At 29.4% G+C, this 25,763-nt stretch overlaps 1 protein-coding gene across 1 annotated transcript in view; it reads left to right on the top strand.

Moving 5' to 3' along the window:
* The window catches only part of LOC132933788 (adenylate cyclase type 3), a 110,675-nt gene extending 85,327 nt beyond the window's left edge, over nt 1-25,348 (top strand). The window contains exons 3-20 of the mRNA XM_061000063.1: nt 9,700-9,818; nt 12,123-12,234; nt 12,376-12,503; nt 12,591-12,749; nt 12,838-12,976; nt 13,064-13,126; nt 13,212-13,318; nt 17,181-17,342; nt 17,446-17,533; nt 18,143-18,259; nt 18,328-18,587; nt 19,872-19,947; nt 20,030-20,255; nt 20,373-20,455; nt 20,562-20,660; nt 20,767-20,890; nt 22,043-22,167; nt 22,929-25,348. Of these exons, the coding sequence (XP_060856046.1) occupies nt 9,700-9,818; nt 12,123-12,234; nt 12,376-12,503; nt 12,591-12,749; nt 12,838-12,976; nt 13,064-13,126; nt 13,212-13,318; nt 17,181-17,342; nt 17,446-17,533; nt 18,143-18,259; nt 18,328-18,587; nt 19,872-19,947; nt 20,030-20,255; nt 20,373-20,455; nt 20,562-20,660; nt 20,767-20,890; nt 22,043-22,167; nt 22,929-23,186 (2,445 nt within the window). The 3' untranslated portion in view covers nt 23,187-25,348. The remainder of the gene's footprint in view (nt 1-9,699; nt 9,819-12,122; nt 12,235-12,375; nt 12,504-12,590; nt 12,750-12,837; nt 12,977-13,063; nt 13,127-13,211; nt 13,319-17,180; nt 17,343-17,445; nt 17,534-18,142; nt 18,260-18,327; nt 18,588-19,871; nt 19,948-20,029; nt 20,256-20,372; nt 20,456-20,561; nt 20,661-20,766; nt 20,891-22,042; nt 22,168-22,928) is intronic.
* Nucleotides 25,349-25,763: the final 415 nt, after the last annotated feature.

Genomic DNA, 25,763 nt, shown 5'->3' with positions numbered 1-25,763 from the left:
TTTCCTTCAGCATTTTTTATTTTGTATAATAAAATTCTTGTTTACATATTATATAATGTTAAAATAATATTTCTTAAGCATTGTTGTGAATTCATTAAAGAATTAATATATTTATACATATGAAGGAAATGGAAAAGCTTTTATTATTTTGAAACTTGTAAATATTTTTTTGTTTATTCTGATAATCCACTAACGAAAAAAAAATCAATGAAAATAGACACATTTTTGTGAGCAAAAATCGAATTTATTTATTTAAGAAGGTAGTTGGGTACATGAATGAAAACTGCCGGTAGTACTATATTTTATCCTAACCTTTGTTAGTAATATTCAATCATACATAATAAGTAATGACTAATAAGTAATAATAACATCTAGTAGATAATAATTAATAGGTAATTAAGAGGTACATACACGTAAGTAAATATATTTATTTAGAGGTTTACTTTTCATTTTCACTTTTTAAATTTGTTGATTTGATTGGAATAATTTATGTTTAAAAATGTATATTTAACTCACAGATTTTATTTTAACTTATCTTAACTATTTATGCATTCTTCGTTTGTGATAATCCGTATAGTAATTAAGAATACGATGTTAGCAACCAAAAAACTACCAATTAAAAACAACTAATTTTTTTTATGATTAAGAATGTATTTTTTATTTTAGTAGGTATTTTGAATAGGTATATTATAACAATTATTGTTTGATAAATAAATAATAATTTAACATGAATAAAATAAAATATAATAATATTAAAATCAGTAGCCTGCAGGATAAATCATTTCCTTGCATCATTAGGTCCCTAATTCATCTGAAAAATAAATAAAATTATCTAATTAAATATTTTTCTATATAATAAAAGTATAAAACAAAATTTTTTTGCTATCTTGATTTTACAATAAGAACGTTTATGGTGCGATTGAATGAAAAAAAATATTGAAAGACAATTGTATAATTAGGTGGGTACGTTTTTACTAAAATTAAATATTGTCCAAATGAAAAAAAATGTAAATATACATTTTTAATGCCTATACTTTCCACGTTCCCTAACACGTTTACCAGGAATATCGCAATATAGAACCAACATAATGATAGTTTTATATTCAACAAATTCGCCGATCGTCAATGTCGATCTAATCTTTTTATTATAATAGCATTATTTAGTCGTATTATTGAATATTTATACAGTGTAAAAGCTATTCAAAATAGTAATACAATATTTTATGCATACTACGTATACTTAGGTGTATATGGACGTATGATGGTCATAAAACAAATATTCATTGTGATTATGAATAGGAAACACCCGAGCAAACCAAATCTGATAATACAAAAATGCTTTATAAACGTTAAAAAGACAGACCTGAACAAGTTACTGCACAAAAAAGGAATTCAAAGCTAAGAATACCAAAATGTGCAAAAGAAAAATAATAAGTAGGTAGGTACATTCATTATCTATAACCATATAGGTAGAAACAGTTTATTGGTTGGTTAGCATTGTGTAAAATGTCCAAAATAAAATTGAAAAATCATCATACCGATAGTTTTAAGCATTGTTATTATAATTTATAAAATATATTTAAATAATTCTATCATAATATACATTTTTTAAGCCTCATAACTAAAAAGATATTATACCTAATATTTAAAAACATAAATTTAACCATAATAGGTTTTCTTCGTTTTTTTTTTAAACAATATTTTTATGAAATACAAATATTTTTCATAAACGACTACTGATTTATCAAATTAATCAAGAATTAATACGGTAAATATGCCTAGAGCTAAGAAAAAGTTTTTTAGTAAATTTATTATTCTACGTATTTTTACAAAATGAAAATGCAATAAAATTTTTCGGATTAATAATAGTTGAAACAACAACTAAAATAAAAAGTTTGTGTTTTAGGTATACATGTAAACCTAATAACTTATTAACAACATAGTAGTGTGTTTGGAACGGAGTTTCAACAACAAATCCTATTAACTCGCATTTCTTTCTAAACAAAGTTAACATTATCCGAGTTTTGAAGTGTTAATGAAAAATTTAAAAATATCTACAAGTTCTTAAACGAAGAAAAAAGGATTATCATCACTTTACTGCAATGACTGTGAGTTTTGCAATCGTTTCTTAATTCACATCTAAGTCTATGTTATTAGTTGTTAATTTAAATTTCAAATTTTAAGTCAATGGCACACCGCGGCCCATTCGTTCAGTATAACTAAATAGTTTAATGGACTATATTATACAGTATAGGTTAAACTTAGGGTAGAAAAACTAATAAATATCTACTAATAATAAAAATAATAATCATAAAAAATAATTTGAATTGAATATTTTTTTGACATTATATTTTGTTGAGTACAAAAATAACTTATGAACACTTGCCAACATGGTATTTAAGTACCTAATAATAACACATTTTTAAACTGTATTACCTATATTTAAAATGCATCGATAATTATTACCTAATCAATAGATAATACATGATATTATAATATAATAGGTAGATTTTATAAAATTAATAATTAGTAATAATTCATGTCTTTACCTGGACTATTATTATTGTAATTACCTACAATAATTTATTATTATTTTATTTTTTATGATTATAAAATACACAAAACGCAATATTTAGGTTTTTTTTTTTTAAAGAGTATGTTATATGAATATAGTAGATAATAAATATTTGATATTTTTCATTATTTAATACCTCGTTGAACTTAAAAATATGCCTTAGAAAACTTCAGTCATATTATGCTAAAAGGTACTTCTTTCATATTTTACAATTTGTGATCAATTTCCAATTTTTCTAGGTAATTTGGGTACGTTTTTTCCATTTTTACAGCTCTCAAAAAATGATTTCCAAAAGAAAAAACTTTTCAAATTATATTAGATAGCTTTCATGTACCACCGAGAACGTACCCCTGTTTGTTAGTGAACCCTTAGTCCCCGGAAACAAAATATAGTGTGAGTACTGATTTGAGAAGTGTGTTCTAGTAGTATACATGAACATCAAGAATAATTATATAGTTCATCCACTTACTATAATGGTGCTAGGCCGTTTTCTGGAAAACAAGTCCGAGTGAGTAAAAAAATTAGGAAAAAAGTCTTGGCTCAATCAATTTTTAAATAAAATATCTTACATAAAATAATGTCGTGGCTGTTAAACGTTTTGTATTTCATAACACATAAGTATATTTTCTAAGTTTGTGAGATAAAATAAAATTACTACCATACAAAAATAATTTGATAAAAAAAATAAATGTTTTTTTATTATTAAAAAAAATATTACGTAATTTTTTCTAATAATAATTATATGGAAGTAGTAAAGAGGGAAGTATTTGGACAAAGCTCCACCTCGCCTCTGTCCGGAACCTTGTTTACTCGAGACCTATTCGTTTCGTTTGAATGACATTTAGAATCCCAAAGACTAAATATTAATAGTTTATATACTTATATAAAGATTATAAACCACCCAAAACAAATTACGGTTTTCTTGAATTGTATTATACGTATTTTTTCATAACCATGCTCGTTTAATCAATAATGAAGTAGTCGAATACGTAACATATGTATGGACTTTGTGGTCATTTTAACAATATAATAATATGGTATCAAAAGCACAAAGGTTATCATCCAATTCACATCATATTTCAACAACTTGCGTATTATGGGTTGAACGCTTTGGTGATTACTTATTTTTTGAACCGACGTTATTAGAACAATGCTAGTTTATTATTTATTTCAGAAAAATTCGATAATTGACCTCTGCAAAGTACGTTCGCGTTCAATTAACAATATATTCTATAGAGACTAGCGAAAGGCGTGTTGCATGACAAATAAAAAGCCGCACAAAAACCTATTAAAGTGCCCGCTAAGAATCTATAGCAATAATATTTATAAATTGTATATTATTGATTATCATTGTTTTTAGTGCGTTCGTTATTGAGGGGACGGGGAGACACCGAAAGATTGATTACACTTCATAATTTTTCAAATATTTTAGCGTACCTATACCCTATTTATTTTTTTAAGTATATAGAATACATACTATTATTTATACCGAGTGATTCTTCTTTGATTAAACACTTATTATTTCTGGCCGAGCGGACTAAGGCGTCGGCTGCGACGCAGTCGACCCGAGTTCGATTCCTCGGCCATGGGTGGCATTTTTCTTCGGACAAGTCACGGTGTCCGAAGAACAAGTGTCGACATCCGCCACCTGAGCATGGCAAATACCTACGGGTGCCCAATCAAAAATTTGGCCAAACAAAACACACACGTGTTCCTCCCCCTACCGACTTAATAACCTACAGTAAAAAACTAAAATAAGCTAATGGCCTCAGCTGCCGGGCTCAAGAACAATGAAAAAAAAAAACCATTCTTCTTCGTTTAAATATCTAATTTCAAAAAAATTTGTACCCACATGAAATAACTATATAAAACTATATTTTTTAGATTTTTTGGTGACATAATAACCTACTTACGTGGAATTTGTTTTAAAAATTTCAATTCTTAGCTATAAAAGTTGAAACTTGTATACATTTTTAACGACAAAATATTTTGTAAATTCCTAATTTGATAAATTTCATCAACATTCAAACTTGGTTCAAAAATGATTATAAAAAAAACGTGCCTTTATATTTTTAAAATTTTTCAACTGCTGTTGTAAAAATATATCAAGAGCCTTGTATTAAATTTTTACGCTTTTTGATCCAATGAATAAAATGTTATTGACATTATTTTATAGAAAAAAAAATTTTAAATGTCCGGAAACAGCTCAAAACGATTCAAAATAGTATGATGTATAGAAATTGGTTATATAAACATTCAGTGAAAATTGCATGTACCTAAAGTTATTCGTTTTTAAATAAGAAAAAAATAAAAATTCGCAACACATGAAATCAAGTGAATATCCAATGTTGCAAAAATTTGAATTTCAAACACATAAAAATTAAATTTGACTTTCCGGTAGACATTTCTTTTGTTAAAGGTATTAGGTAGACAAACTTATGAGAAATCTTTTGACTTTACATTTGACCACCTCTCTTAAAGTACCAACTAAATTCACTCTCCCATCAAAAAAGGTTCTGTTGAAAAAATCTAAGCATTTTTACTGTCCTAAAAGGTGATGACAGACCCAAATAAAAAAAGAAAACACACATCATTGTAAAATCAATACATTCATCGTTTCGCTTAGAATCTAAAATCGAATTTGGGACTAGTAGTTTTAAGTATTTAAAGTTTAGATAAGAGATATTATGGTACGCGGTTACCCCGCAAAATATTGATCCACTTCTCCCTTGTCTAAACTTTAAATACTTATAAGTTATAACTACTTGTCCTAAATGTGATTTTTCTGTTTCGAAATACTGGGAAAAATATTCTGTTTTGGAATATGAAATTAAAATTGTATGTTGTCATTCAAAAAAGGAAAAAACGAGGACGCTACACAGCATCATTTGTTATCTCCGTTTTACAAGTGCGTAACATAGCAAATTTACGCTCAGCCGATCACGCTTAGCTCCGTTAGTTTAATAATTAGGATAAATCGACCTATTAAGAAAATTATAATGGTAAGAACATTCCCTGTGTTTGTATGTTGGTTTTTTACGATAATTCAGTTTTTAAGTGAGTTATGAGCATTTTGCTAAAAATGTGAACTATCATAAAAAGTACATTTACAAACACAGATGATGTTCTTACCACCAAGTTTCATAATATTATGATGATTCACTCTAATTTTTATATTGACCGAGCTAAACTATATGATTTGCTGAGTGTACATTTGCTATTTTACGCACTTGTAAGACAGAGACAACAAATATCTGTGTAACGTCAACTTAAAAAAATTTAAGAATAAAAAAAAATATATATATAGTTTTTTAGATTTTGAGCTGAGCGAAAGAATGTATTGATTTTACCATGAGGTGTGTTTTTTTTTATTATATTTTTTTTCTGTCTGTCAGCAACATTTTGGATAGTAAAAATACTCCGTTTTTCGAGATCAGCATCTTTTCTGATAGAAAAGTAAATCTAGTTGGTACTTTTGGGAGGTCAAAATTGAAAATTCCAAATAATTTTGAAAACGTAATTTTTATGCAAATTCAATTTTTGAAAAAATCGATTTAGTTTTTTTTTTTTGTAACTCAAAAAGTAATAATTGCCAATCTTTGAAATTTTCACTAAATATTTATATTAGCATTTTTAATGAATGGTAACAATTTTGAAATATTTTGACTATTTTTCAGATAGTTATAGCCTTGAGAAATTTTTATAAAATTGTAAATTTTTTTTTAAATTATTCTTGATAGGAACTTTTAAAAGCTTGAAAATGTAATACAAGGTTCCTTATAAGTTTCATTAATATAAGTTGAAAATATTTGAAATACATATAGGCACGATTATTTTTTATATACATTTAAAGTTTAAATGTTGACAAAATTCATCAAAATTTCGAAAATGTTCCAGCTATTTTTCAGTTAGAAATTCATAAAAGTTTTTCTTTCCATAGCTTACATAAGACATTCTAATAAAAGAATCCCAACAAGTTTTTCTACCTCTATCAAAATGAAAGAGTTCACCGGGAAATAACGCTATTTATCCATGAGAATTCATTTAACAATTTATCCATTTATCTCATTTAGCCATGAGATATTTTTGAATTTTATAAAAAAAATTGTTTAACTATCAATTTTGATTATTTATACAAATATGATACGTTTTTGCTCAGAATCGTTTTTCGTATGCAATGATTTATCGTTGAATTCAAATATAACACATCCATTAAAACGGCATGCTCGACAACTATACTGTACAGCAGAGTGGTAGTCACTTGTTCACCTTTTTAAATGTTTTTGTTTTTAACGACTTAAAACCGTGAAGGTATTTTTTTAAAAACATTTACCTATACTTTTTGAAATAATGAGTGTTCGATGATAAAATAAAAACCCGGTATAACCTTTCGATCCATCCTATTTTCGACCTCCGAACAGTATTAAGTATAATACACTGCGTAGGTTTAATAGTGATGAATAGTGTCTTTACCTATTATATAATATATATATATATAAGGTTGCGATGGGATTTCAACGTCGGTCATTCGTTGCCACTACAACGGGTCATTACGGGTGGAATCGTCGACTTTTTACCGTCCACCGGCTAGACCCTTCCCGGACGAACCCGACCGTATGATCGAATTCGGTGGCGGCCCATTCACAGCAATAATAATATTGTCGTGGGTTCGGTCATAATGCCAAATAATTGAGCATAGGATTCCTCTACCGCATAGCATAATAATATATCTGTATATTTCATGAGGGTCGCTGGAAGCTCGATCGGATGCCAAGATTGAGCTGGTAAGGAACAACCGCCCGACGACCACCAAACCCTGTGACGTGGTATTGTGGTTACCTACGTATTATAATAGATTATCTACGTCGTAGATTCAACGATATAATTATTATGTTTTCGTTCCGACCGACGAAATCTCATATAATTATAATTATTATACCTAATATTAATATTTATATAATGATAATTTTTATCTCTCATGACCGCTGTGAACGGACAAAATCTAGGAAACTCGTGTAATATACAAAACTATCGTCCGTTTAATACAGGGACTGGAACCGAACCTAAAAAGAACTGGTTCTGAAATCGGAACCTTTAAAGTATTAAGAACTGGAACCGGAACCGAAACCTTTATTTTAATAAATTAAGTACCAGAACCAAACATGAATTTTTAAATTAAGTGGGTTCTTTTAGGTTCAAAAATAAAATAATTTTATTTATCATAAATTAATGGTTTTTTCTGTATAAACTATGTATAATCATATGAGTTTTCTAATATTTCTCATACTATTAAATATTAATTAAGCCCTTATTCCGGATAGGTATTTAAAACTATATTATACTTTTCGGTACCTAAATTATCTGGAACCGATACCTTTATTTTTTTTTTTCCAGAAATGACCCGGAACCGTTATTTTATTTTTGGAGAACCAGTACCGGAACCGATACTGATAAATTCAAAAGGTTCCAGTTCCTGGTTTAATATTATTTTCCACACGAGTATTTGTTGAAGATGAAGACGCTACGCAGTAGAATCTCCCATAGGAACAAAGTCTTTCGCATTGGTTATTGAGAATTGTATTATTAAAAAACGCGTAAAGTATAAGAAATAAAACAAACATTATGTTCTCTAAAATCATAACTGTTGGCTAACCATAACATAAGTTATTATTTTTTATTATAATACTCAAAGGCACATGAAAACAATATTTTAGTTGTTATACCTATAATAGTAAAATTTTTTTTTATTTAAGTTTTGTAAACAAAAACACTACCTATAGGCTATAATAATATTATTTATGTGATAGATGATACTCGAAAGATGTCAGTATGACTTTCGAAATTTGTCAATTATATTTTATAACCTCCCTGTTACTGCACACTTTATAATAATATATTTATGAGCTAATATTCGATTTTTTGAGTCCATATAATATAATATATTATATAGCCATATAGGTAATATGGTAATTACTCAATGTACACATTACTGATAGCTTTGAATAAAATTTATTTCGTATTTCACTTTTATAAAACCGTTATTTTCTATAAAATATGACAACAATTAACGAAGTACGGGTCAAAAATGAATATTTATATTTATTATTTTACAAAAAATAAAAAATAATTGTAAACATAAAAAAGATACTAATATCTTATTAAATATCATATCACAGACAATTTGTTTGGTATAAACATATATATTCGTACAGTGTATACAAAGTATTTTAAAAACACAATAATAGACGACATTTCCAAAAAAACAATATGTAAATATTTAAAAATAATAATATAAAAATGCTATATAAAAGTTTCAATTTATTATAGTTATAACTTAAATCATACATTATATTATATTATTATGTTACAGCAATAGGATTAGAATTTTGTAGGGTAGTAACATGAGGTACCTACCTAGTGTTTTTTGGTAACCAAAAAATATACGTTTAACGTTGCAAAATTGTTAATTAAGCGCGTCAAATCCAATTTTTTTTAATAGGTACAGATTCTGCACCACGAATAACCAATGTGAATACATGTTTTTTTTTTAATGGTCTATTGAAATCCTCGTATGTACCAAGCGCGGTTACTACCGTATCGCGAGCATCCGATTCAGCAATAAATCCACACATATTATATTCTCAGGAAGTCGTTGCATCGCCAAAAAATATGGTCCCGCAAATAATACCACACTTTGTCATTCCACCTCGGGCCCTTTGTGTATATAACATGTATTTTCTATCCCTCCGCAGTCGGTTTTCATTACGACTTACTAGGGATTCTTCGTGTTTTGACAATAAAGTTCCCTCCGCAGTCGGCTTTCATTACGACTTACCAGTGATTTTTCGTGTTTCGACCATGTTAAGTGAATTGGACGGACGCGGTCTTCGCCGGCCGCGTTGTTTGACCTGGCGCAAAAATAATAGCTCAGCGGTAGGAGTTTATTATTATTATTATATTATTTCCCGAGTATAAAACAACAAAACACCATTAATTACCGTCTCGTGCGCGTGCGTGGGTATCCTTATAATAATATTACACACGTATAATAATAATAATAATAATAATAATGTACAGCTTTTTGATACTCGATGTTTTCATTTTCATTTTCATTTTTTTATCAGGAACGGCTGTTGTTGTCCGTGTTACCGGAACACGTAGCCGTCAAAATGCGTCAGGATTTGGGTGAGGCATTGGACAGTCAATTCAAAAAGATATACATGAGTCGACACGAAAACGTTAGGTACGTATTACGTGCCTATAGTCTATACAATAATATTATATTTATTTTTATGTACTATGTCTCTGTACACATATTGTAGGTATATAATAATATATTATATTACATGTGTATATTTGTAGAGTTAAAAATGAAATAACGAAAGTCGAATTTCGTCAAAAGAAAATCATTATCAAAAGAACTTTTATGATGACCTTATGACTTTTGTCGGAAAATTCAATTACTAAAATGTACACCGCCGCCGTCTCCTATAGTATATATTATTATATTTAATATACGAAAATTGATAATGACGAAAATACAAACGATCGTCTTGTATAATATTTCGTAATAATACTATTAATTGTCGTGGTTCTATATTTTAATTGGTGGATAAAATAATTATAATAATGTCATATATGGCATATTATATTATACGCCACGGCAATTTAAATACAAACACGTGCATGCGTATTGCTCAACCGTTCTCGTCCCGGCCCAAATTTATACCTACGTAGATTGTGTTAGTTATTAATTTTTTTTTAAATATAAAATAATACAATTATGCGTGGTTTATCGAAAGTATAATATTATAGCTCTTCTAGAACAATATTATAATATGTTGCACAAAGTTTAATGGACGATGATAATATTTTAATTTGAACGATTTACAAAGAATAATTTTATCGAAGTTATACCTATTACAGTTTTATCACCAAATTTACAGAGCTATGACGCGAATGTATAATAATATTATAAATCATCAACAGTAAAAAGATTACATTCAATCAATTAAATGTACTGTTTATCGTCGACAATTTAAAAATAATATATGTCACTGAATAAGGAAAACAATATATTAGGCATACAAATTACAATTTGAGCTGAACTCAATCGTACATATCAAATACACGAACGTCTTATACTAAATGGGCTCCGCTCAAGTAGAATTTTATACTTGCAATGTTCTGTATATTTACGAAGGCAATATATTTTCTTTGATATTTATGTTTTGTTGTTTGGACATTTGTACAATATATTTTGTGAAATAGATTCCGACACACGACGGCGTTATTACTTATTATATGTTTGTGATGTCGAATACTATAGAATGAGACCAACGGAAAAATTCCTACTATATGTCCAGTACCTTGTTGTAATCGCTTTTCTCAAAAATAACTTTAATTGATACATGTTTTTATTCTATCATCTCATTCATTTCATCTATTAGGCACAATAGTATAATATTATTATTTATTATAGTCGGTCTAAATACGTATTATGGCATCATTTAATCTATATAAGTATAATATTATATTATACATAAGTACACAATTAATGGTACATAATTTTTCATAGTTGTGGATTACATTTTTTAATTCGATAACATTAAACTTTCTAAAAGTGAAACATTGTAGCCACACAACGATGATTAAATTTAAATTATTATTCAAAATTCAAATATTCAATATTCAAAATTCACAATTATATATTATGTGATGCATGTCATGTGCTTGGCGCATATATAGGCATATTGTTTGATCATAATATAAAACAATAATATTTCGATTTAAGCATTATTTTTGCCATTCCACGTGATCGTTATTAATGAAGTGGATTTATTTATGAGTACTGCAAATATTTTCTTACCTCGAGTTGTATAATTAATCAAGTCCAAACAATGGTCTTTTTAATTTACGAATTACTTTATGTAATATAACGAAAACTATAACAAACAAATTAATTAAACGGTACGCGGGTTAATTTCATTGTTACTTTTTGTGTTCTGTCGAGTGTTGTAATACGTAAAGCCGTAAAGCCAACTTTTAAGGAGAGCAAGGTAGGTATAGGTAGAGGGTTTTGCTTCTGTTTTTCGCCGTTAAAGATTGTTTTTGTAGAAACCCAATCTAGAAACCTTCGTCTAAAACGTCTCATTTAAGTTATTCAAAAACCTAGTATCCATTTAAAATAAATTATATAACTTAGAAATATATAGTTCTTTGGTAATATTATGTAACTCTTGTCCTAAATTATCCACATACGTGCGCACAATACAACATAAAATGTAGTTTTAAAATATTCATTTTTCATATATTCTTTCGTAAAGTAAAAGAAAAAAAACTCACATACAAGAATGAACGTTCATATTGAATTTTCTTCCGCTACAGTGTGTTTTAGTTATTTTTTCTTTGCTGTAAAAGGTATTTTTTTTTATTATATTTTATCAGTTTTAATTCCATTTTTTATATATATACATGTATAGGTACAATAACTTTGATTTAAATATGTCACCGTTCATAAATTATAATATATTTTATTGCATTACAGTATATTGTATGCCGACATCGTTGGATTCACGGCAATATCGTCAACATACTCAGCGTCCGACCTGGTGAAAATTCTCAATGAGCTGTTCGCCAGATTCGATCGACTGTCCGAGGTGAATTCATTTTTATTGTGCGATACCTCATAATATCTACTGTGCAACTACATAAAATACATACTATTATTTTTATTATTATTATTATACACCCTACACCTGTGTACCGTACATTTTATTTTACGCCTATACCATTTCTAGAAATACCAACAACTCAGGATCAAGATTTTGGGTGATTGTTACTATTGTATTAGCGGCGCTCCCAAAGAACGACCCGACCACGCTGTGCTCAGCGTACACATGGGACTATCTATGGTCAAAGCTATCAAGTAAGAATTAGGATTTTCGGCCGAATTTCCAAGTCCCAGCTGGCGTAGGTATTGATATATTATTTTGTTTTTTCTCCGCCATACCAGATACGTACAACAGACGACCAATTCGCCGGTGGACATGCGGGTGGGCATACACACGGGAGCCGTTTTAGCCGGTGTCCTGGGTCAGAGGCAGTGGCAGTTCGACGTTTACTCCAAGGATGTGGAATTGGCGAACAAAATGGAAAGCAGTGGAATGCCGGGGTACGTCCGTCCGTGCGAAAAAGAAGACAAATAACGACCTATGCATAATTTTTTTTTTGACGAAACGTGATTATTGTTGTGTTTTCAGACGAGTGCACATATCCGAAAAAACTTTGAGTTTCTTAAATGGAGAGTTCGAAGTCGAGCCCGGCTACGGAGAACGGCGTGAAGAAGCTCTCAAGATGGCCAGCATAAAAACTTTCTTCATCATAAAAACAATCAAACCGGTAAATAATAATTGCCATTCGAGTACAGATTTTTCACTTTGTCAAATGAGATTTTTTTAAAACAATTTTTCGTTTTTCGCGTGGCAGTTCAAAATGGATGTGCAAAACGGATCGTTGACCGATCAGCACAGTGCCAGCAAAGAATCTGTAGTAAGTATTTTGCAGTTTTTTGGACTGTTTTCACGGTTCCTCAATTGATTTGTTAAAATTACCGACAACTTGTGTGTGTAAACAGTGCGCGACACCGATTGACGACGCCGATTTAATAGCTCAGGCCAAAGAGGACTCCGATAACTTCAAGAAGCGATTGAGGAAGGACTTGATGAACAGAGATGGCCACAGGTAATTGACTACTTAGGTGCATCGTGCGCCAGTCGCTTGTATAAGAATTATTTTCACTTTTGCCAATATTACATATTTTTAAGGGGCTGTAGCATGGTTGAAATATACAAGGTTATTGCATTTATACCCCTTCTTAATCAAGATGATAGATGATAAAAACAAAAATGGCAGCGTAATGGGAGCCAATAATAATCAAGTATACATGCGCGGGAATTTTGAATTTGTTGGTTATTTTGCGTGTTTTTGATGATAAGAAAAATGTATATTTATGATATCCCTTTACGCGGCCATTTTGTTTCTAACGATAACAATCCGAGTCAATATGTAATAACCTGTATATTTCAACCATGGGTTGTAGGTTACAATATTATTAAATAATATTATACATATTTCACACATTATGAATTCTGATATAGGTAATATTATTATATTTTCACTATGGAACTTGGTCCAGGTGCCCCCAACCACCCACCTACCCACCCGTCAACATCATGTGACACTGCGGCGTGCACTATAGTCATTATAAAATATACTCGACGTATAATATTATTATTCGGATGAATGGTTTTGAAGTGTTTCCACGTTTTACCTAAATGTCGAAAACATTAAACCATTCTTCCATTAAATCAGATGAATAATAATATATAGGTACCGTCACAAATTGATTTTTGTAGGTACAGCTAATGTCCCATAATAATATTATAAAAACAATAGTAACCCCATTCGGTATATTCCGATTTTTCGACTAATTGAATTTCATTCGTTGTGTCGTAACGTTTTGTTCTATTATCGTCCTGAATATTGACGAAACAATGTGCTCGTGTCGAAGATTCCGAGAATTCCACAAATAATATTTCATTATTGTTAGGGTGTAGGTATAATACAATGTTTCACATTTATATTTTAAATTATTATATTATTTCTGTGAACCGAGTATTACAATATTTTCTCGGAAATATGCATAAATCTATTTAAATTGAAATTGGTGAGAGTCTGAAACCAATTATTGATATTTGATTGCATAAATACCCTTCTATGTTGAAAATATTTTATGAGATGGTGGATGTTTAACAGTAATAATAAATTACATACCTCAGTGTAATAGGTGCAAGAGCCGCCCCTCACTAAGTTTTTTTCATGAACAATGGTGTCATAAAGTAACAGGTGATAAATATTCAAGTTCTACAAGAACTAGAGAAAAAATAAGCCCCCCCTAAAATTAATAATTAAATAAATATTTCTGCACTGACATATATAAAATTATGTCTATTGGCTATTACCTATAATATCTACAATGTTATATATCTATACCTTTTTTTTTTGAGATACATGGCTACATGGGAGTGAACCGTTTGCACAATACTTACCCCATATTACTTATATATCTTACCTGGTGATTATTATTTATTTTAACAAAGAACATTATTTCAAAAACTATTAATGTTTTTCAATTTTTTTTTTTTTTTATATAATTGTAAGTTGTTATATTATAACAAAACAACATTTTTGAAAAAATAAATAAAAAAACAACATACATTTTTGATTCTTTACTGCAAAGCCGAATATTTTTCGCAGTACTTCGCCTATTGCTTACTACTAAGTCACTACTTCCATTAATTTCGCTAGTGTTACAACCGTGTTGGAAGCGTCCTCTTCAAATAAACGAGCATGTATTTTCCCTGGACCCATGCCAACCACGAAAATATCTCGAATTACAATCTCTAGTTCCGATCCACGTAGGTGAACATTCCAACGCTATGTCTCTTAGACGTGCGCACCATTAAGCAACGCTTTCATCATTCCTCTTTCCGTGCTTGATATCGCTCAGCGAAATTTAACATTTTTGATTCAAAATTGTCGAATAGGATAGCTGACAATTTTTTTTAACTATTACCGATCATTTGGGAGACAAAGGCAATAGCTTGTACGTGTCTTCTGATAATAACGTATGTAATATCAAGCTTCGTCATTGATGGTGTTTGTTTCAAAAAAATTGATCATCGCGTTATCACGATGAAAAAATGTTATGTCGTCATCTAGCTCGAATGTATCCCCTGCAGGCAAGGGTGTCTTCAGGTCAATTCCATGTTGGGGGGGGGGAGGGGAGAGGCCAAAAAATTTTAGTCTAGAATACCACTTTTAACAATTAACAAAATTTAGAAAATGTATTAATCTATCAGCAAAAACAGAAGATCTCCTGACTTGCGGATGGGTGCGATCATTACTTGAAAGTGCCTACATGGTTTTATTTTGTACGTTCCCCACTTGACTTTATCGAATATTGGAATATGCAATATGATGATAAAAGTATATCAACTAGCTACAATTTATCGTTTGGGTTTGAGTATAATATGAAGAATTATGGGCTCAATAATATAATATTTTATACTGCACTATAATATGGTTTGTATTAAAATTTAATTTTAAAATCGTAAATTAGATCAGACATAATTATAAACCAATAAAAATGCCACAAGGCCTGCTGTAATATTATATAAAAAAATAGTACCTATATTTTAATGAAACAATAAATATAGCAACAAACATCATTAGTAATATTGTTAAATGTTGGAATTAAATTTTTTTCGTTCTCCAAAAAGTATTAATCAGTGCGGCCAGTTTTATACTATACCAAACAAGAGGGGGGGGGAATGTTTTTACAACACTTGATACGGAGGGCTTCCGCTACTTGTATCACATTAATCAACTTCTTGAATATTTTTTTAACAGTTATATTCATATTTTAATTTAATTAATGATTTGTATAGTGAAATGACTATATTGTATTATTATAGATACAATTATATCGGAAATCAGTTTGTCGAATAGCGTTTGTCTACTATGCCCTAACAAAAGTTTTTCTGGTGACTGACGTAACACGGAACGAGGCGTATTGCGATACAAAAACAAACATTCATACATTTGTAACATGCTGACGATAGATTTATTTTTTTCAAATTTATTATTTTATTATTTATTTTTTTGATTATTTTGACTCCCGATTCTGCGGCCCCATTAGTTTTGGTATGGAAATGTGCACCGACTTAATGTTTAATACCTCCACTGGTGCAAAACGTATTGAATTCAGTCTCCGTAAAACATTTTGTCCCGTCTGAAGTGATCGATGTGGGTACTGGGTACTCCGAAACGTGCGAATAAAGCTTGCATTTTAGCTACCTCTGCACGAACAGCTTTTTTTTGCACGAATTTATTCGAAAACATTGAGCCATTCTGGTATCACATCAATAAGGAAACTTTTTCGTAAGTACCTAAAAATATTTAAGAATGTCCACGACTGCTTCAGCTATTTTCACAGTGTGCAGACATGGCCTTCCGCCATAAGCGCAACTAGGGTGGCTCCCCCAGCAGTTAGCTTAGTCCACCAAACAAGTTGTAAAGCCCCCAAGTAAAAAAAAAAATTATTCAATTGTTTCCTAAAATATCAATAAATCTAGATAAGTGGGGGTTCCACATGAGAAAGTCTTATTTTATGCTTACTCGAAAAGTACGGTTTTAAGGGTACATTGCCTATTCCTTCGGGACATTTTCCCACCAAATATTTTCTGTGTAGTAAGAGACATTTTTATCGATACATTTTTAAAGCATGCATTCCCCCCCTAAATTTTGAAAATTTTATTTTTATCTTCTTTGATTTTCAAAAATGTTATTTTATAACGACATAAAACTTTGTAAAACAAATATTTTTATAAATAATAAAGAGTGGTTTATTGCCCGTTAAGTATGTACTAATCTATAATAATATTAATAAATATAAAATAACACAATCATTTTGAAGTTATAACTTAATACTTAAATATAATCAATACATTAATAGTAATTTACGTTTATGATTCGTTTGAAGGGATTTAAACAAGCATACAAAATTTTTCACTTTGGCATTTAATGATGAAGCAAAAGAACGTGAATATAAATACCACAAAGAAGCTGCATCTGGTGTGTCTCTTATAGGTTGTCCGTTAGTACTGTTCTTAACGTCTTCCGCACAAATTATTATGTTGCCCAGGTTTGTAATAAATAAAATATATATAATATTATAATAAAATGTACAAACCTAAATTGTTTTAAAATTATAAAATTCTAATAATACTTTATATTGTACTTTGTAGAGATATTTTAAGCTACATGTCCAGTTGTCTTGCATTAGTATTACTATTGATTATTGTAGTAGTATCAGTCGCAGACATTTTCCCAAGAGTAAGTAAATAAAACTTTGTAATTAAAAGCAATGTAAAAAAAGTTGCAATTCATTATTATAAAAAACTAAAATGTACCAATACCGTAGTATAGGTACTATCAATGTTTATTTGAAGTATGGTTTTAAATTATTCATACAGATATTTAAATATCTATATATATTATAATATAGGAGTATTACCATAGTGCGATAATGTAATAAATTTCTACAATTTTGACTTGAGATACACATTGGTAATTCACCGAGCATATACTCATCCCTACATTATGTTTTCCTTTAACAATATATTTATTGATTTTTTTAATATTTAAGTATTCTTAAAATCATATTTTCAAATAGGTACTTATATTGTTTTACCACTTAAGGAGTGTTAGTGAAGTATTCCTGTAGCGTTACCAACTTTTTTAAAAAAATGATATCATCTTTTTTCCCGAAAGTCATCAAAAAGATGACTTTCATAAAATGTTCATGTACCTATACCTTTAAAATTATTCCAACTATTAGTTGTTGAGTTATTTAACTTTGTACAGGAAGGTACCTACTTAGTATTATTTTGCGAAATTATTCGTTCGAATTTTGATGTTAACTTACAATTTAATTGTTATTAGATTCTGCCATCGAAAATTGTATGGTTCAGTGAGACCATAAATGACTCTTTGTGGATTCGACGTATACTTGGCATCACTGCCGCGTCATTGCTAGCATCTACCAATCTTGTGGGACTTGTAAGTTAAAGAATCATAATTCATAATATTATTATTGGTTCGATCAAAAATTACGATTTTTTTCAAAGGTATCTTGTTGGTCAGACAAACAAATACTAACCAACTGCACGCATGGCCAAAGCGATCCATCGACTTATTGTATGTATCCATCATACTTCACTTACTTCATGGTGTTGGCGCTAATTGCCACTTCCATGTTGACTCAATTGTCTCATTTCACCAAAGCAACTATACTGTTCGTCATCACTCTGATGCATTGCGTTGTTAACGTAGTTACAGTAGGCACTGCTATTGACTGCGAAGACTCAATCATTTACAAACCGTTCAAGTATGATTATAATTATCACCTAATTACGTTCCTCGATACTCTAGATTCATTTTAATATGCTGTATGCACTCCATTTATTATTCCGTATTTACAAATTTTTTTCGTGTTCATGTCAGACATATTATACATCATCATAATAATAATATATATATATGGGTAACGCACATGCATACCTCTACTCGGGCACAAGGTATAATTTGGTGCCCAAAATACTAAAATCTAGAACGCCACCTTTAATTTGTCGCAAAACTATTATTATTTATTTCATATAATTGTATTAACTTAATAGGGTATCTGAATAAAAAGTATAACAAACCATGGCAAGATGACTGAGCGTGGAAATATTGAAAATAACTGACGACAAATGTGGTTTAAAAATTAAATGAATAACCTAACCTAACCTAAAGAGGGGAAGTAGATAGATAACTACTCTGCTGTACTGCAATTGTAGGTGTCGAGTGTACATTTCGTCATTGAGTCACTGTAATGTATATTGTGTTCGATTTGATTTTAATGAGAAACCATTACTTTTGAAAAATTTTTTTGCGTGGAGACTGTCTGTCAGCCTGTATTACGTTATTTATGTACAATTTATGATATACGAGTATAACCTACATTATATTTATATTAAAGTAATTTATTTTATTATTAGTAATACGGAACTTGAACTAATTTGTATCGAAAACATTGCATTTGAAAATGTCATTGTGATGTATAAAACACGATAATATTATGCCTCAAAAATCAAAAGTTTCAAGTACCCACAAATAATATTTTAAAATTACAACAATATTACTAAATTCGTCACCCTTCGTTTATATATCCAATTTCGTCCAAATTTTAACTTAAAATGTCTATAAAAAAAATCGTGTATATATTTTTTAGATTTTTTGGTTACAGCAGATATATAAACTACTTATCATGAACGTTTTATTACATTTTCAAGCTTTAGCTATAAAAATTGAACATTTCATACATTATTAACTACAAAATAATTGGCAAATTATGTAAACTTACCACTTCAGCAATATTAAATAAAATTGGATGGGCAAAAGGTGGAGTGATATGATAATATAATTATATAAACGTATAATGCCACTGATTGCAGGTGCACTTAAAAGTACATATACCTACTAAACATTGCTTAATTTATTGTTATCCCTCCTCCCTCTAAGAATTGAGGGATTATCTGTGTTTCAGGTTCAGGACACTATCTGAAACGTATAAACAATTATATCTTAACTAATTATGAACATAGGTACCTAATTCTACAATCGTTTTCAGGGTTTTGCCATCGAAGTATGCATTGTCGTTTCTACTCATAGCCGTCACAATGGCACTAGTGTTTTTGGCTAGAAATGTAAGCTTCTGTATTTTATAAAAACAAAACCAGCGTAATATTATTATCTACTTATTGAACGAAATGTTTGATGTATATTCAGATGGACAAATCGTCGAGAGTTCTATATCTATGGCGAACAGAAGTCGAAGAACAGAGGGAAAGGGCTTCAGACATACGAAGGAGAAACGAAGCATTAGTGTACAATATTTTACCTCCGCACGTAGCCAAACATTTCTTAGGTAGTTACAAACGTCAGCACGAAGAACTATACAGTCAGAGTTATGCCGAAGTTGGAGTTTTGTTCGCATCTATGCCAAACTTTTCAGGTAATTTCCAAGTTAAATGTTTACTATATTATTATATTATAATATTACCATATACTATTAACTATTAAGTAATTACCTGTATAATCATACGTTTACAAACAAAATTAATTGTTTTAGATTTCTATTCGGAGGAGACGGTTAACAATCAAGGCCTCGAGTGCTTAAGATTTCTCAACGAAGTTATATCTGATTTTGATGCGGTAAGTAAACACATCATATACTTACAACATATATTAGTGTTATAAGTTTATAACTATATAATACCAATTTAAACTAATTCGTAACTTACTTATATATTATTCACAGCTTCTGGAACAACCGCGCTACCAGGATATTATTAAGATTAAAACAATCGGTTCAACTTATATGGCTGCAAGTGGACTTAACCCTTCGCGTGTCGTAAAGGTAATATTGATTTATTTATTACAGTTATTATTTGTAATATTATATAGGTACTCAATCTGACACATTTTAATCAATATCGTTTTGGTACATAAATTCTATATTTTAGCCTGAAGATCCAATTGAAGTTAGATGGGCACACCTCGCATTGCTGGTGGACTTTGCTTTCGATCTCAAAAAAGCACTTCAGGGGATAAATGAACAAAGCTTTAACCACTTTGTATTGAAAATGGGTATGTCTCACCTAATTTATTTGGAAACGAATTTTTTGCTTAACATAACTCATCTTATGAATACTTACCAAACATGTCTTGTCGCCCGGTAACAATAATACTACAATAATACAACTTACCGCCTGCAACAGTGACTCTATAGCACAACGTAATAGGACGAGGGTACTCGTAAATTTATTGTTTGTCAGATTAGGGGAAAGGTTTCCAGTTTGCCGACCTATATCGAGATATATATATGTGTGTTCAATGGTTATTATTTTTATTCGTGGACAATTTGATGCTGCGCCGGTTAAAAATAACACAGGTACCTATACTGTTCAGATATTACACCTTGCAGGTATAAATTGGCAAACAGTTGTAGGTAAAACTAACAAAAAGTAGCTTATCAGTCGTTATACAAATACATACCATCCCAAAGGCATCTTTCTAAGATCACAATATTGTATTTATATGTTTCATTTTATCGATTGATCTTGTAGACTCGTAAAATGGTCGAAGAACAATTTTTTATTTATTAATAATTTTATTTTATTCGTGTGATATCTGAAAAATATATTTATTTTGAACAACAGCACGTATATGGAATGTTAGACCAATCAAAAGAAACACAGACAAAATTTGTTCTATAAAATAAGAACATTTAGATTTATGATCATTCTGCGAATCCCCTACTAACAGAATATTATTACTATACATATTATGTTTTCGAGAAAAAAATGTCGTTAAACTTATACTTACTGTTATAGGTATACTAAAAATTCGAACTGTCAATTATAATTTACTTGAAAAATATATATTGAAACAAATACCTGGATGTATAATATATTTCAATTTTTATTATTTTTACTGTTTTGTCAAAAGAGACTACCCATAATGTGTTCTCTAACCTAAACTTTCTATAGGTTAGTGCTGTGATCTGTGTGCTATTTTAAATTGTAACTACATTATAACTGTTAAGTCAGAATATATTCTGATTAACTTCAATCTATATATGTTTAATCTACAGTTTTTACTGTATTTTAGTGTCTAATTTAAGTGAAACCAAATTAAACGCGAAAACATAGGTAAAACCAATTTACCAATTTGTACATTTTATTTAAATATAGATTTTGATTTATGAAAAACTTAAAATTAAAATGTGTATTTTTCTAGGAATCAATCATGGTCCGATAACCGCCGGAGTTATTGGTGCGAGAAAACCTCATTACGATATTTGGGGAAATTCTGTGAATGTCGCGTCAAGGATGGAGAGCACTGGAAAGGCTGGATGCATACAAGTATGTTCAGTCTTTCTCAATATTTATTAAAGCACACAAACTATTAATCTTTCACAGCTACCTACGTATAACTATTTAAAATGTATATCCAACACGTTTATGACCGTCCAACATGTCAAGCAGGCATAATGTGTATTTTAATTTTTCCTATTTAAGTCAAGGACTAGAACCTTTTGAATTTATCGGTATCGGTTCCGGTACTGGTTCTCCAAAAATAAAATATCTGTTCTGGTTCTGGTTTTTTGATAAAAAAAAAATAAAGGTATCGATTCCAAATAATTTTGGTACCGAAAGGCGAAAAGTATAATAATTTTAAATACCTATCCGGAATGCGGGTTTAATTAATATTATTATGAGAAATATTAGAAAACTCATATAACCATACGTAGTTTATACATAGTTTATATTATGATAAATATAATTATTTTATTTTTTAACCTAAAAGAACCTATTTAATTTTAAAATTTCAGTTCGGTTCTGGTACTTTATATATTAAAATAAAGGTTTCGGTTCCAGTTCTGGTTCTTAATATTTTAAAGGTTCCGGTTTCAGAACTGGTTCTTTTAGGCTCGGTTCCAGTCCCTGATTTAAGTATACGTTATTATAATATTATATTCTGCTCGTACATGTCATATACTATTGACACCTATGTGTTATCATATAAGGAAGTAAAAACGTAACGTGCTCTTACTTCAATCTACTATATTATATTATAGCGCAATATTAATATTTAATAATATTTGTATATGTTTATAAAATAGGTGACGGAAGAAACGTGTAATATTCTGCAAAATTTCGGGTTCAAGTTCGAACAGCGTGGCCTTGTGGCGGTCAAGGGCAAGGGGCAGCTGATGACCTATTACTTGGTGGGCAAAGGGCTCCAACCCAGCCAGGTGCCGCCGCCGATCATGGAGACGCTGCCTGAAGTGGAGGAAGAAGACACGGACGATAGCATGGTGGTCAGGCAAGCGCTGTTGCCTCGGACCGATCACAACGGGCCGGCAACCGCTTCCGGTTGATAAACAACGACAACGACTTTAATTATTATTTTATATTTACTATACATAACGATGACGAGGACAACATGACATCGATCAATATACAACAATACATATTATAATAATATATTATATTTAAATTACCCATTTCCGTCGCAAAGGCCATACGAGACGTCACGCAAAAACGTCAGCTATTTCATATTATATAATATACGTCATGTGCCGAAAAATAATAATTTAAAAAAATAGCTGATATGTCATATTATTATTACTTACGATAACCTTACGATATAAGTGTAATTTATTGTTATGTTTGCTACCTATGTGTTTATATGATCGTACACTTACTGATCTATTCGCTAAACAAGCTTTTTATAATTTTATTATTTCTTTAGTATTTGTTGGTTTCAGGTTACTTACATTTTCTTTCTTTCTTTCTTTCTTTCTTTCTTTTTTTATCGATAATACCACCGTTAATGTTAAACATACCAAGGGATCGTTTAATAAAACCCTCCACTTTGATTGTATTAATTGTTCATATTGAACACGAAAACAAATTAATATAAAAACACAGCAGGAATGTTGTGATTTTGTTCAAACTTTGTTTTTTGTATTAAGATATTATAAGTAATGCGTGTATTATTACTATTACTATTACTATTATTTTATTATTATTATGATTATTATTGCTATCATCATCATTGTGCTTAGATTTAATCTGAGTTGACATTTTTTTTTTACTTAATAATAATAATTATTAATTACTATTTACTACCAATATATAGGTATTGTTACCGCAACTAATATAATAAGTGCGATTTACATACATATAGATTATAGTACTACATAGAACATAATTGCTAATTTGTAATCATAATAATAGAGTTGTTAATATTTTTTTTTTCACTGGTAGATATATTTACTATTATTTTATAACAAAGAATGAGAATTGAACTGCTTATTTTAAAAAATAAAACCTGCCCTTCAATTTTGTACCTAATTTGTTGTCAATTTAACTAAATAATACGTTGAACAATAAATGTATACAATTTTTTTTATTTTAAATCACTCCAAACATAGTCCAATATATTATGTAGGTAAACCCTACAAATTATTACAACTAGGTACCCAATAATAGTCACAAATTTAATTATTGAGTACCTACATAATATGCATTTTAACGTTGTAAAAGTTCATCATAATATCGTTATTATATTTTAGTCATTCACCTATATTGTTAATGTTTTTTTTTTTTATCATTATTATGTTCACTAGTGTTAGGCTCAATAGTTCATAATTTGTATATCTACACCTTCTTCTTCTGACCTGAATGACTTATCATTCATAAATAATTTTTATGAATAGTTTTTTCTGCATTCGTGTTATTAATATTTAAATACAATAGACTTCACTTCACAAATTATTCTATTCAATTTTTAAACACTTAATAATGTACAACTTCAATGATTGATATAGTCAATTACTGAAATATAGGACTACCTACCGTTGTTTTTATGATACCTATTCTGAAATCAATTGTGGTTTACATAATATATGTTATTATTTCTTTTGAAATTTACTTTTCAATTGACAATTAAATACTTAATACGATGAAAAATAGTTAAAAATAATAATAACGTTGCACTCATTTACAAATTTCATTTTTTTATCGTGTTTAATAAATAGTTGAATTTGTCCACAAATATTGCTTATTATCGGTATAATGTAATTTTAATTAAATTTTTAGAGAATTAATTACCTAGTCGTATAGTATAATGTGGCTTTTAATATCTTAATGACACTATTAAGAAGCATGTGTTTAAATTTTTAATACATGTTATTTTGTTTTTGTTCTTTTTGTTTTTGTTTTTAATAGTTGTGTATAATACATCATTATAGCCAATATACCTAATCATAATTTATAAGAAAACCAAAATCAAATTGTATATGGTTATTAAGATGGTTTTAATGTTACCTTATAAATATTATTATTATTATTATTATTATTATTATTAGTGTATCCTTATTTATGATAAGATAATGCATTTTAGACAATGATTGAGATTCTTGGTGTACAAAATCTATATAGGTTCGATATAATATATGTATCTACATGTACACTTACTTTTTTTTTAACTCAATAAAATAAATATTGATAGTTTGATGAATTTGCATTCGACTTTACTTCATCCTTGTCTCAAAATATAAATCTCAAGTCTTTGCGTGTAAAAAGGGTTTCCTACCGTAGATCATCCACTCACCATTGCTCACCCACTCACCTACTCACTGACTCACGAATTTTGAAAACATATCAAGGTCGACTCATTTAATGTGCACTCTTCACCACCACAAGATCCATCTGCCGTATTATAATTTATCACAGATGAATTAAATTACGTTTGCCTATTTATATTTGTAGGTAAATTGATTTACTTAGTAATAAGATTTAAGATAATTATATATCATATCAACATTGTCAACAACAACATATAGAATAATCAATTAATAAGTTACCCACCTTTATGGCTTTATACATTATCATATTAATTCATATAACATATTTTTTATTAATATTCTAAACTGGAAATCTTTTATGTT

The sequence above is a fragment of the Metopolophium dirhodum genome, chromosome 1 (genome assembly GCF_019925205.1).
Source record: "Metopolophium dirhodum isolate CAU chromosome 1, ASM1992520v1, whole genome shotgun sequence".
NCBI classification, from domain to species: domain Eukaryota; kingdom Metazoa; phylum Arthropoda; class Insecta; order Hemiptera; family Aphididae; genus Metopolophium; species Metopolophium dirhodum.
The sequence above is the reverse complement of the archived record's forward strand: the minus strand, read 5'-3'. Positions and strand labels throughout refer to the sequence as shown.